This window comes from Cyprinus carpio, chromosome A5, assembly GCF_018340385.1.
Source record: "Cyprinus carpio isolate SPL01 chromosome A5, ASM1834038v1, whole genome shotgun sequence".
NCBI classification, from domain to species: Eukaryota; Metazoa; Chordata; class Actinopteri; order Cypriniformes; family Cyprinidae; genus Cyprinus; species Cyprinus carpio.
In genome coordinates, this window is record NC_056576.1 from 25,885,554 (window position 1) to 25,900,189 (window position 14,636).

The 14,636-nt window shown below is 37.4% G+C and overlaps 1 protein-coding gene across 1 annotated transcript in view; it reads left to right on the forward strand.

Moving 5' to 3' along the window:
* Nucleotides 1-13,070: 13,070 nt before the first annotated feature.
* The window catches only part of LOC109081532 (ras GTPase-activating protein 1-like), a 38,314-nt gene continuing 36,748 nt past the window's right edge, over nt 13,071-14,636 (forward strand). Inside the window, exon 1 of the mRNA XM_042756633.1 lies at nt 13,071-14,115. Within this exon, the coding sequence (XP_042612567.1) occupies nt 13,742-14,115 (374 nt within the window). The 5' untranslated portion in view covers nt 13,071-13,741. The remainder of the gene's footprint in view (nt 14,116-14,636) is intronic.

Here is a 14,636-nt window from a genome sequence, read left to right on the forward strand (position 1 = left end):
GGCCAGCTCAGTAGATGTCTTCTGGGAATTTCTATTATTTACATCCTGTCCTGTGGACTCAATGTAAGTTGACAGCAACCATAAGAAGCTCATGAATAAAACCATGGGTGCTTAAAAGCAAGAGAGAAATGCAAATTGTGGATTCCATGTTCCCACTGGCCAAGGGTGATGGGTTGTGTGTTTTGGGGGGTTGAAAAAAGGAGATGAGCTCAGTTAATATCACATAAAGCAAGGCTCCTATCACTGAATGTCATATTTCCCTCCATTTCCTAATAGCTTGTCAGCAGACATGTATAAATCAGCTTACTAAACCCAAATCACACTAATTTAATGAGAGTATCATGCACCATTGTTGAAGTTTCTTATATTATATAAAATTAACATACATTCATTGGGTTCCAGAATAAGGCCAATAGTGAAATAATTTTATTTAGCAATTTTTTGTAATGTAGTAAAAAAAAAACATTAATAGCATAAAAATTTGAGTGAAAAATGTTTCGCGCCACACCTCACTGCTTTTTCAGAGTCTCGTGCAAGAGTGCTGTGTTATTAAAAATGTCATATTGTGAAGCATCTTATGCTTTAAAAGGCAGAAATGCAGTCTGTGTGATTGGCCTCTTACTCCTTTCACTCATAAATTGAAAAAATGCTGTCATGCTGGACTGATAAACTCCTCATCTGAGCACTTGAAAAAAAAAAAAAAGAAAGAGAAAGAAAGAAAAAGATAAAAACTTGTTCATTTACTAAGTTAAATGTGTGAAAATGGGTAATGTCACGAATATGATTATTTATTTAGTGACCTAGAAAAGCACCGTCTTAATTATTTAATATATATTAAACATGGTAACTTTTTTGTTTTTAATGTTTTATTATTTTTAAACTTGAAGAGGAAAGTTGTCTGTGCTAGATATACTTCTTATTCACATCACACAGGACACAGTATCGGGAGAGGATATTGGATTCCTAGAGAGCTTATGTAGTGATCATCCACTGATCACGTGAACGGACAGCCAGTCGAAAGAATTGGGCTGGTGACTGTGCTAAAGAACTTTAATTTAATTTTCACTCCGTCACAGAGAAATGGTTTGTGTTTTCCTCCTAATTCCTGCGCGTCAATAACTAAAAATTACACACACATGCACAGTAAAATAATTTAACTGGGGTTCCTATCTCTGTGTCCTTACCGACATGCATAGGCGTAAATTGCGGGTGGGACATGTCCCCACCACTTTTTGCCAGGGTTGATATTGTCCCTACCACTTTTTTGAAAGTAATTGAAAATATCATGCAGAAGGTATGTATTAAAGGGAAAATTAGATAAACAAATCATTCTTCGTAATCTAATTAGGGTGATAAAAAAACAACAAAAAAAAACATTTGACTCCTTACACATGCATAACTCGTGCAGTGTAATAAAGTAATTTGCAGCTGTAGAACTTTTCGTAATGTCATTATAGCATTTTATTTTAAAAATGGAGCGCTTCCTTGTGCCAAGTAGGCCTGCCCTCTACTAAAGATTTTTCTAGTCAACTAGTCGCACGTTATATTAAATTGATTAATATAATAATATATTAACCATACTTTAATATGGGCATTCCGCACTCAAGCTCGCGCATAAAGCAGTTGCCCCAAAGCACCAGCTAAGTGATTATAAACGTGTCGGGGGAAGAAGACATTTTATTTATTTATTAATAAACTAGTGCTTTCTGAGTCAGTGTCGGGTGCAAAGATGAGGTTGCCGAATACTGATGCTGACTCGGCATCTCCACATGGACGTGCTTTTAATAGAAATGCACCTTATCATACGGACTACAAAATTAAAGAATATTACAAGGGCGAGTTTTCCTTATATTTATTTTATTATTCATATACAGTGGTGTGAAAAAGTGTTGGCCCCCTTCCTGATTTCTTATTTTTTTTGCATGTCACACTTTAATGCTTCAGATCATCTAACAAATTTAAATATTAGTCCAAGATAACACAAGTAAACACAACATGCAGTTTTTAAATGAAGGTTTTTATTATTAAGGGAAAACAAAATCCAAAACTACATGGCCCTGTGTGTAGAAGTGTTTGCCCCGCAAACTTAATAAATGGTTGGGCCACCCTTATCACCAACAACTGCAATCAAGTGTTTGCGATAACTTGCAATGAGTCTGATACAGCACTGTGGAGGAATTTTGGTCCACTCATCTATGCAGAATTGTTGTAATTCAGCCACATTATAGGGTTTTCGAGTATGAACCACCTTTTTAAGGTCATGCCACAGCATCTCAGTAGGATTCAGGTCAGGACTTTGACTAGCCCACTCCAAAGTCTTCATTTTGTTTTTCTTCAATCATTCAGAGGTGGACTTGCTGTTGTGTTTTGGATCAGTGTCCTGCTGCAGAACCCAACTTTGCTTCAGCTTGAGGTCACAAACAGATGGCCGGACATTCTCCTTCAGGATTTTTTGGTAAACAGCAGAATTATCACAGCAAGTCTTCCAGGTCCTGAAGCAGCAAAACAGCCCCAGACTACCACCACACACTACCACCACCATATTTTACTGTTGGTATGATGTTCTTTTTCTGAAATGCAGTGTTACTTTTACACCAGACGTAATGGGACACACACCTTCCAAAAAGTTCAACTTTTGTCTCGTCAGTCCACAGAGTATTTTCCCAGAAGTCTTGGGGATCATCAAGATGTTTTCTGGCAAAACTGAGACGAGCCTTTATGTTCTTTTTGCTCAGCAGTGGTTTTCATCTTGGAACCTTTTTGCCCAGTCTCTTTCTTATGGTGGGGTCATTAACACTGACCTTAACTGAGGCAAGTGAGGCCTGCAGTTCTTTGAATGTGGTTGTGGGGTCTTTTGTGACCTCTTGGATGAGTCGTCGCTGTGCTCTTGGGGTAATTTTGGTCGGCTGAACAAGTCCTATTTAAGAGATTTCTTGATTGCGAACAGGTGTGGCAGTAATCAGGCCTGGGTGTGGGATTCGCTGGAGTCCCAAAGCATTAGAAATGGCTTTATAACCTTTTCTGATCTCAATTACTTTCTTTCTCATTTGTTTCTGAATTTCTTCGGATCTCGGCATGATGTCAGCTTTTGAGGATCTTTTGGTCTACTTCACTTTGTCAGACAGGTCCTATTTAAGAGATTTCTTGATTGCGAACAGGTGTGGCAGTAATCAGGCCTGGGTGTGGCTAGAAAAATTTAACTCAGGTGTGATAAACCGCAGTTTTAACTGGGGGGCAAACACTTCTTCACACAGGGCCATGTAGTTTTGGATTTTGTTTTCCCTTAATAATAAAAACCTTCATTTAAAATCTGCATGTTGTGTTTACTTGTTTTATCTTTTACTAATATTTAAATTTGTTTGATGATCTGAAACATTAAAGTGTAACATGCAAAAAAATAAGAAATCAGGGCCAACACTAAAAAAAAAAACTGTAATCTAGAATACAAAATAATGGTTTCTATTTAAATATCCTTTAAAATATAATTTATATCTGTGATGCAAAGCTGAATTTCCAGCATCATGACTCCAGTATAAAAGTGTCACATAATCCTTCAGAAATCATTCCAATATGCTGATTTATGAGTTATGAGCCCATGAGTTAAGGAACAAGAATGGGATGACCCCCTTCTTCCTTCTGAGCAGCTGCAGGCCTGGAAAAGATGAAAAGCTGAACTGGAGTATCTACCACTGATCACCATGCCTCAGTGTAATGTATCAGCTGCACTAGAAGGTTCTACCTTCCACATGAATCATGGCCAGAAAGTCCTGTCATTGGACTTAACAAAGACCCCACTGAACTCCGTACTACTACATTTTGTGGCCTCACTTTAGCTGGTACTGGATCATCACTGATAGCCAGATCCTAACCAGTTCTCAACCTCTGAGGAACACCTAGAGGCTACTTGCAGATCCACGCATGGGGCGGTGGGAAAAACAGGTGAACCAGGATCATCGGAGTACCAGCAGGCTGAAAGAAGTTTATTGAGGTCCAATTAGACCTCTTTTCCTACAGAGTATCATGCTCTCGCAAGTGGTAAGCCAATCCCACTCAGCCATTCAGCCATCTACTCACATTTTCACCCGAGATGGATGAAACAGCTGCACTCATCAGTGTACGAGGACGACAACGCCAAGCCACCCACTTGAGTTACAGTACAGTACATCACATAGTCATGGACCCAAAGAACCCTATTACCAACCTTATTGTAAAGCAGTACAATACCAAACTCTGCCACCATGGTCCAGAAAGGGTATTCACAGAAATGTGAAGATATCACAGGATCCTCAGAAGGAGAGAAGCAATACGTCACCATCAACATTCCTGTGTTTTATGTCAAAGGTTGAGAGCTAAACCGAACATTCCAAAGATGGCAGAACTCCCTCCCAACAGACTCTGTCTCATGAAAATAACTTTCTATTCCACAGGGGTGGATTGCTTTGGCCGATTCCTGATAAAATAAGGGAGGAGCAATGAAAAGAGGTGAGGAATAATTTCTTGACTACCCGCTGTGTTCATTTAGATCTGCTGAGTAACATGGATACAGATTTGTTTCTGATGGCTCTTGACAGATCAGGGCACCAATTTCCAAGGAGGTGATAAAGAGCTACAGACAGCTTTCACTGCCGTGACTCCACATCTTCAAACCTGTTAGTGAAACAGAAGACACACTTCCATTACAACCCCCCAAAATGCCCCACATTTCAGAGGCATGTGGGAGCATGAAATTAGCTCTGTTAAAACTGCCCTACATAACACGGTAGGGTCCCACATTTTCATAGAGGAAGTTCTCAGAACACTTCATGCAGAGCTTGAGGCCATACTCAATGCAAAACCACTGTCTCCTCTGATGTGGTGGATCCATATCTGGTGATCCCAAACTACCTGTTAATAATGTGGCCAGATGCATCACTACCACAATTGGTCTACACAGAATCTGAGATTCTTAGTCAAAGAAAAGATGGCAGCATTAAAGTACTGGCAGATCAGTTTTGAAAGTTTTATTAAGAATTAATTGCTAACCCTGCAATCACATCAAAAATGGATGAGTAAATCCAGCAACCTCACACCTGGAACTGTTCTGATGATCATAGACCACCAACTTCATCAAGTTCTGTGGTCTGTTGGCAAAGTAAAAACCACATACCCTGGATCAGATAGCCAAGTCCGTTCAGCAAAGATCGAAGTAAAAAACAAACTCCAAAATCGACCAGTGGCTTGTTTCATCACACTGTGCGCCCAGATAACAACCTCACTCCATAGTGACGGTCAAGTCTACCAAACAACCAGTCCACCTTCACTTAATTTCAAATGGAAATAATTCAGTGGTCTCAGAGTTTGAACCCCATTGTTTACATAAGCAGATAACATTCATTATGACTTATTATAACAAATGCTTGTCGTCCTAACTGCAAAATCTCTTTAACAGCTTGGGACTAAGTGCCTTATTCAGGGCCACAATGGTAATAGTAGAGCTCAGTATCCTTAAGTACTTGTCACTTCTATACTGTAAATCCCTAAGTGGTTCCTAAGTCTCCAAACAAGCAGCAGATATTAATACCTCATTATATCAGTCATAAGGTGGAATGTACACCATTGGAATGAAGATTTTATTAAAGGGGTCATATGATACGATATAAAGTTTTCCTTTCTCTTTGGAGTGTTACAAGCTCTTGGTGCATAAACAAGATCTGTAAAGTTGCAAAGACTAAAGTCTCAAATCCAAAGAGATATTCTTCATAAAAGTTAAGGATCAACCACACCCCCCTAAATGGCTTGTTCTAACACGCCCCCACATCTCTACGTCACTATGTGGGAATATTTGCATAACCCCACCCACATGTTCACGCAAAGAAAGAAGGCGTAACGTTTATTCTCTCTGTTGCCCCAGCTGCCATGTTATGGAGTCGCTGTGTGTTTCGTTGAAGTGAAACTTTGTTGGAAATGACTAGAAATCAGTGATCAGTGGTTAAATTGTATTTCAACACTGTTCCAGAACACTCCAACCCAAATATTCCAATGTGTGCTGCGCATTTTATGGAGGATGAGGACTGTTTCCTGAAACAGTAGCCTGCAATGCTTCTGTGGAATAACGTCTGTTTCTATCAAGTTGGGCAGTTCAAACTTTACAAGGACAGTCTGCCGCTTCTGACTCACAGCCTGTAGGTAGGTTTTTTTTTTATATTTAAATAATTTGCCAATGATGATTCAAACGCAAGTTTTGAGCAGTAGAGTAGGTTTGCTGTTTGTTGTTTCTCAGATCACAAATGCAGACATGGTTTTATGTTAACGCAGATACGCAACGCAACGCGTAAAAAGAGAGTATAAGTCATTATAATCAGTAATTATGTCCCCACTGGATGCAACAAATGCCTCGTTTGTAATGGGTTTTATTTGTTTTGTCTCATCTAGAAATGTCCGGATTGCGAACGAAGCTGTCTATTTAACCGGATCTTCTTAGTGAACCGGTCGAACCAGTTCAACAAATTTATCTGAATCATTTGAAACGGTTCGCGTCTCCAGTACGCACTAATCCACAAATAACTTAAATTATTCGGTTTATAAATGTGCCTTACACTCCCTCAGATGTGAAATAAACCAATATCCCGAACTATTCAGTTACTTCTAACAGTACATTGACTGAACTGCTAAAAGAAAGTGATGATGGGATGTGCATGAGCAGAGCAGCTGGACCGAGTCTCGTACTGTTGGCCTGGGCTGGGATACTGCATAGGGGCGTAACATTTCCATCACATGCTTGAGGCATTCGGCCAATCACAACACACTGAATATCTCCACAACCAGCTCACAACACCAATTAAAGAAAAAAAAACACTATAAAAATCGATTCCATAAAGAGGGGCATAGAGGAGAAACTATAATATACATTATATGGAAAAGAATGTGTTTTTTAACCTTAAAGCGCATAAACACATTGCGTTACACCAAATACACAAAATAATGTTCTTTTTAGCAGCATCATATGACCCCTTTAAGCATGCTACATCACAGGTTCTAGTCTGAGGCAAGGTTAGACTGAAACATCAATGCATGCTGCCAGATTGCAACACGAGATGACTTTTGGTTTATGCAAATCATATGCTTAAAAATTCATTCATAACCAGTCTGGACTCTGGAGGTCTGAGGTTTTTAGAAATGTACACATTCAGAAGAAATTAAAAGATAAATCCATTGTGACATCATGCTTATTCTATAATGATTATAATAATTTGAGCTTTAGCTGTTGTGCTCTTATATTAACTTAAATAGATTATCTAATGAGCAAGAATCATGAATTAGGTTTACTGATGCAAACATCTAAATGACAACTAATTCATATTAACATATTAACTGGAAGTGATTAAAAAAAGTACTGCAACAACTTTTATATAAACGTTTATAATATCAATACAAAAATGTTGTGTTTTTAAAATTGTAGTATTTATGTTCTCTGTGTGACATAGTTTCTGTCTCGTGTTGATTGTGTCTTTATGTTCAGGTGTGTCTTGTCAATCAAAGTCTCATTAAGTTCCCCTTATAAGTTGCATTCTGTTCAGTGTTTGGTTGCCCGGTCAAGTCGATGTGTATGTGTGTTTCTGCCTTCTCCCTATGGATTGCCCCATGTGGATTATTAAAGACTTTGCGTAGTTGTTGTTGTCATCTTCCTCATTACGTGCTTCTCTCCCGCACCACACTGTGACAATATAAGTAAAATACAGTTCACAACCTATTTTATTTTTATAATCTTATGTAGGCCTATTTCAGTTTCAAGGATTATGAAAAGTGGGATTTATATACCAGAATAAGGCCAGGTGGTTTAAGGAGAAGGGATGAAAACTGAAAAGAATTTGCAACATCATCCAAAGATCAGAGTGATTTCAAAAGGGGAGCATTTAAAAAAAAGAAAAACTAAGATATATATTTTTGCTTGAGATAATCATGCCCAATAAGACCAGTAATATGCATTAGGAAAGTAAATAAATAATCCATTTTGAATTTATGTTGACTGTGGAGCTCTCAGGCTTTGATGTCATCTAGTTGGCATTATTTTTTCAGAAGCCTGTCTTCTGAGAGCCTTTCAGTCTGTCTTGTTATTGATATTTCAGCCTAGTAAAGTTTAGGACAAAAACATTAAGACACCATGACTCATGCAGGCTTACTGAATGTTCTTCTCAGTCTTGCAATGGCAGGCATAAAACTAATTTCTTAAAGTGACAAAACTCCTTTAGTATGTCTGTGCATGAGAAGGCTATGCACGTGTAAGGGTTTTGTTATAGTTATAGACATTGATTGCACACAAGAAATTGAAATACATTGCAACAAGACACAAACAGGGGTGGGAAAAGTGATTGCTACCAACAAATAGTATGCAGTGTTCTTAATATATGTAATTCACAGTATATTGTTTAATTAATAGTGCTGCAGCACTGTGGCTTACATTTTTAAATGAGCAAAACAAGTTTATACCCACACCTCTGAAAAACTGTCACTCTTTAAAAATTATTTCTCCTAGAATAGCCCAATCAGCCATGCTTACATGCGTCATAGTGAGAGAAAGCTCTATTTGATGTAATGATTCTTGAAAACCATGAAAATTAGACATGTTATGTTGCAATAAATTAGATTATCATTCATATCTTGTTCTACTTATTTGTTTTTCTCTCAGAAACAAATAAGCTGTTTTTATGAAATCTGTTGGTGTTTTTGTTCAGAGTGGGGGGGGGGGGGTTTCCATGTTTCATTTTAGGTGATAACTAAATGCACATCACTGACCTTAATATCACTGTTGATAACCAATACACTTTCAAGTCTTTCAAGTCAATTGAATCATATCTTTTTATTAAACTTCATTTTTGAGGCCAAAGCTCTTGCTTTAATCTTTTTTTTTTTTTTTTACCGTACTCATGTTATTGTAAAGCCATCCTTTAGAAAGCTCTCTGTATGCATTGTAAATATTGCTACCAAAAATCTAATTGCAGTACAATATAAAAGAAGAACACCATTCTATGTGTAGCCTGAGGTGTCCCACAGCAGTAAAGCATCATGGATGTGTGCCTGTTTGCTTCTCTCAGTCCCTCAGGGGAACTCTGATAAGTGTGTTGTGGATGGTCCATATATTTTGTAGCACATGCTTTCAAAGACAAGAATGGGAGGACTGAGACATAATAAGAGAGGTGCAGTTTCAAATGCCCAATTATAAAAAAAAAAGGAAGACAGTGTATATAATAAATGTGTTATATGGGGACTCTATTATGTTATTTAACAGGTGAATAGCAGTAAACATTCTCAGAACTTTGGTTAAGGTTCTGGAAAAGATAGTTTTTCTGCTAATTAACACTTAATACTAGTTTCAAAACATTCAGAGATCATTCAAAGTAATGTTCCCATAATGTTTGCAAAATGTAAAAAAAGAAAAGAAAATTGAACATCGTCTTAATGTTTTCTCCAACATTTGAATAACCAGTTAGTTAGTTTTCATGGACTTTTAGTTTGTATTCTGTAATTCCAGTGTGCCTTGGTTTCAGTTTCTTGCTTCTCATTTGTTGTCATGGACATTCATTAATCATCACAAGTGCTATTCATTAGTTCCCTTATTTGCCTTGTATTTATGTTGCTCTGCACTCTTCTGTTTGTGCTATGCACACTGTTTTGCATGTGGATTACCTTGTGAGTTACTATTTAAACTTTGTATTGTTTCATTATTATCATCATCGTTTTCCTTTGGACTGTAAGTTACACCAGGAAAAGGTGTTTTTATTTATTTTTGATTTAAAAAATGGGATGTTTTGAACATCAAGAAAACATTCAGAAACAACATTTCTTAAATTAATGGGAATGTTAAATGTTCTTACAACATATACTTTGTTCAGAAAAAAAAACATAAATCTGCTTCTTATCATGGTCTCAAGATCATGCTGCCATACATCACAACAGAAATGCAGGATATATCAAACCAGATCTGCAGGATAATGATGAAGCTTCACTGTCCATGAGTTGACCTTAATTTGTCCAAAACCAGAATGTTTTGTCTTTGTGTATGAAAGCACTCTTATTCTCCAGTGCACTGAGTTAGCTAGAAGACTGCTTAAACATTCATGGTTTTCCCTCATTTTATAAATATAAAATTCCCATTTATTTTTAAGGACACTGACTGCTTTTGGACTTTTAAGAAGATAGTGATAATGCTGAGTTCTCTACATACACTTCCTGACCTAGACTTTTTATAAAACTAAAGCTTTTTTAAAGTTTTATATTAATGTAGAGAAAGATTTGCTGACATTTTGACCTAACTGTATTGATTTTATACATTTAGGTGGAAAATTCATGTTGGATTTTGTTAAAAGTAATATTCTATTAATCTATAAAGGTACAGACTATGAAGCATGTTGTAAAAAAAGGATTTATATACTCTTAACATCAAGGTTCTTTACTGGCATACAGTTCCATAAAGACCCTTCTACATCCATGGAAGTTGCACCAAAGTTTCTTCGTTGTGATTCTTTAGGCTATTAAAATGTTCTTCACAATAAGAACTGAAAGGGGAACCCAAAATGGTTCTTCTAGCATCACCGCAAAAACTTTTAGAACAATCTGTTTTTAGAAAGGTGTAGAATTAAAATTATCTTAGGCTGTTCAATGCTACATTACACAGTGGCCCCAGAATAGTTTGTTTGTAAATGTTTTAATGTTTTTTGTTGCATTACAAGTGACATGAATTCATACATTTACAATTATTTTGGGCATTTTTTATTTAAAAGACACAGAAGTGGGGGTGCGACAGACATGAAAACATGACCTTCTTGACCTTACTGGTTGTTGCTGATATATAGGCTTTGGATAGCAATTGTGGTGCAAGAGCTCCCAATGATCTGCTCTCAGCAAAAATACCTGGATTCTTGCACTGTCCATCTCAGATTGTCCTATATCATCTTATGTAGCAAGAGGCTTCAGTAGTGCCACACACACAGAGAAAGATGTCCATAATGACAAAGTGAGGGGCTAGTTGTCATCAGCAGGTGCTCGTGCTCCTCCACTTGGCTAACACTCTAAGATGGACGACTAGCTGCACCCTGCTTTGAATCTCATTATCGTGGGTCTGGCAGATGCCATGGCAGCAGCAGCAGCCTGTGCAGCAGGACAAAGAGTCATCCCTCTTCCCTACAAATCATCCCCACAACACAAGCTGGCTTCCCGCAGCACGGCCCAACCACACCACTGAGACAACATGGCCTCACTCCTACTCTGAGCACAAAGGAATGAATTATTACAGAATGTATGGGAGAGGGTTATTATCTTGCACAGTTTCCTGACAGTATGCTACAGTGTTCTGACTGCCTAGAAAAAAAAAAAAAAAAAAAAAAAACCTCATAGAAACATTTTCAGTTTTTTTATTATTTTATTTAAGAATCTGCTAAGAACTGATAATATTGGATGTAATGAAATAATGAATTCATCTATACAATATTTAATTCTGATTCTTATTTGATTGCATTATTATGTGATGATAATTTATGGCATTAAGATTCTTTAATGTTGTTGGCTCCAAATTATAATAAACCCATTAGCAATCTTGTAAATTCCTGAAGGATATTATGATCAAGAGTGACAGTAAATATATTTGTTTCTGTTTCAAATGAATGTTGTTCTTTTGAACTTTCTAAGAATTGTGAAGGAAAAAAAAGATCATAGTTTCCACAAAAATATTAACTAGCATAACTGTTTTCAACATTGATTAAAATGTTTCTTGATCAGCAAATCGGCATATAAGAATGATTTCTGAAGGATCATGTGACACTAAAGACTGGAGTAATGATGCTGAAAATTCAGCTTTTGCTATCACAGGAATACATTACATTTTAATATAGAAAAATGAAAAACAATTAAAAATTGCAATAATATTTCATGATATTACTGTTTTTGGTCATATAAAGGCACCTCTGGTGCAAACTTTCAAAAATCTTAAATTAATTCAAATCTTGCTGACCCTACACTTTGGAATTGTATAGTGTCTGTACACTGCTATTTAAGAATCAGTTTGTAAGTATGAAATATAAACAGAAGAAAATGCAAACTAGGCAATTAAACTGAAAAAAAAAAAAAAATAGAGAAAGCACGTAAAATAAATTAACAAAATAAAACAACTCAATACAAACTGTATTCACAAATTGGAACACTTTCCTGTTAACACTGATGTCCCAAAATTTAATTTAAAAACCAGTTTATAAGAGCATAAAATATGTGTTTGTAGGTGCAAATCATTTTGCTTATGAAACTTTACAGGGATGGACACAGCAGTATACAGGCTGTGCTCATATCAACATGACAGAGGCAAGTGTTTGGTCACCTCCTTTGACATTTGAGAAATGTCATTGAGCTTAATATAGTGTCCTCAGCACTGGAGGCAGATATGTTTTGACTGTAGATGGGGAACAATGAACACAGATGCATCTGCAAGCCCTTAGTTCCCATGGCTACATCAGATTATTGCCTGATTACTTACATACAGCAACATCTCTCCCTCCTCTCAAGCACAGCTGTGAAATATGGTCTCAACTTTTATAAACACTAGCCCAGTCATGAAGGTCTAGTGACAGTTAAAATAAAATAAAGAAATGTTGTCAATTGAACAATTCAAACATACAAATGGGAATACAGTAAATAACTTTTTAAATGGACAAATTCATAAACATTTATATTAATTCATATTGTAAAATGTTGTTAAATAATAAAATGATATAACCCATAAAATAAATATTTTACATCGAAACTGATTTAAAAATATATTTGTTTGATTCATGATTAGATAAAAATGAATATAGTAAATTAATAATTTTTAGTATTTCTTTTAGTTAATTGCTTTTCTTTACCTTTGTCAGTCAAGATGATCTGTGATCTGAAATGCCACACAAATAGTTACAATGACTTCAAAAAAGAATCTGAACACACACACGCGCGCGCGTACAGAGCCCATGACTCATCTGCGGTATGATCTCACAAAACAACTAGTTTATTAGCACAAACGCACCTATAGTCTATATTAGCCTAGGTTAAAAGGACAAACTGTTGATGTACGTAAATCATTACGCTGCGGTATCATGAGTGAGGCGGTGTGTTTTGAATTCGAGGAAATGATGTACGATTGCCGAGCTCACTGATGTGAATGCATCAGTTCGGTGATCTGCTAGCCTGGTCTGCGCATGAGCGGGGACGCGCAGGGAGAGAAGTGGGACTGGGAGCAGCTGTGGCAAATGTTCCCCCAGTCCAGCAATCTCGAGAAGAAAATACCATTTACGGCTGAAGAAGACACTTTAACGCACTCTTTGAGCGGAATCGATTTAGGATAAGCGTGTCGGACGTCCGCGATCATCTGCGAGGCGTCCAAAGTAGCAGATCGGCGCGTTTTCTGAACTCACTGCAAACAAAATAACAACCCCGAAAGACTGACAATAAAAGCCCACAACTGACAACAGACCGAACCAGGGCCTCGACACACCATCCTCTCCTCAACACGGACATTTAACCTGCATTATTCCAGAAAAGCCCTTCTTCTCTTGGTGAAACTCAGGAAACAATGAAGACCTAAACTCATGTGTTAGCCGCTGAGTGTGTGTGTGTGTGTGTGTGTGTGCGCTCTTTCCCACTCTTCTCCAGGAAACTTTCTCCCGTCGCTTTAAAATACTGGAAGCAGAAGAAGCTCTAACAGACTTGGAGAAGACGCTCAGGCTGTCTTCTTGATTTTTGCATGGAGGTGAGGGGCGAGGACAGGGGATCGGACGGCAGCAGAGGCCCCGACTCGACTCACTTTCCTCTTTACAGCAAACCCTCTCGAGCACGGGTGACGGATCCTGACATGATGATCTACCCGAGCTCTGGAGGAGAGGATCTCACGGGGAGAGCTGCTGCCGCTGCCGGTTGCGAGTCCCCCTCCTCGGATGGGCCGGGCAGCAGCAGGATGTCGCCCACCGACGGGCCCACGGTCTTCCCACCTTTACCGCCGCCCCCTCCGCCGCCTGGAATCGGGGCGCAAGGCAGTGTGGATGAAAGTGATCAACAGGATGGGCCAGAATATGAGGAAGAGGAGGTTGTTTTCCCCCTCTCAGCGCCGCCCACCAACCAGTAAGGATTCATCCCGTACACATGTATCATTTATGTTAGTAAGTCATGATGGGAAAGCACTTCTAACATGGGATGGTTGCAGCTCTGTTGTGATCATCTTAATGGCTGTGTCTCAAAAAGTAGTTAGCTATCTATCTCTATAAGGTTGATTCCCAAAAATGCAGTCTTTTACAATTTATTATTATTATTATTATTATTTAAGTTTAACTTACAGCAATCCAGTGTACATAACTAATAACAAAATAAGAAGAAATTCATACATCGACATTATACCCCATATATATATATATATATATATATATATATATATATATATATATATAAACCAATTTCTTTATAAATATATTTGTTTTGAGTAACATAATCTTTTATAATTCATATTTCTTTTTTTTTCAATTTTAATAAATAAAAAAATCACAAAAAACAAAAAATATCCATTTTTAAATATATTTTACTTTTACCATTTTATTTTTTTTACTGTATATTGTAAAGTGACTTGCATTTTACCAGCTATTAGCTAG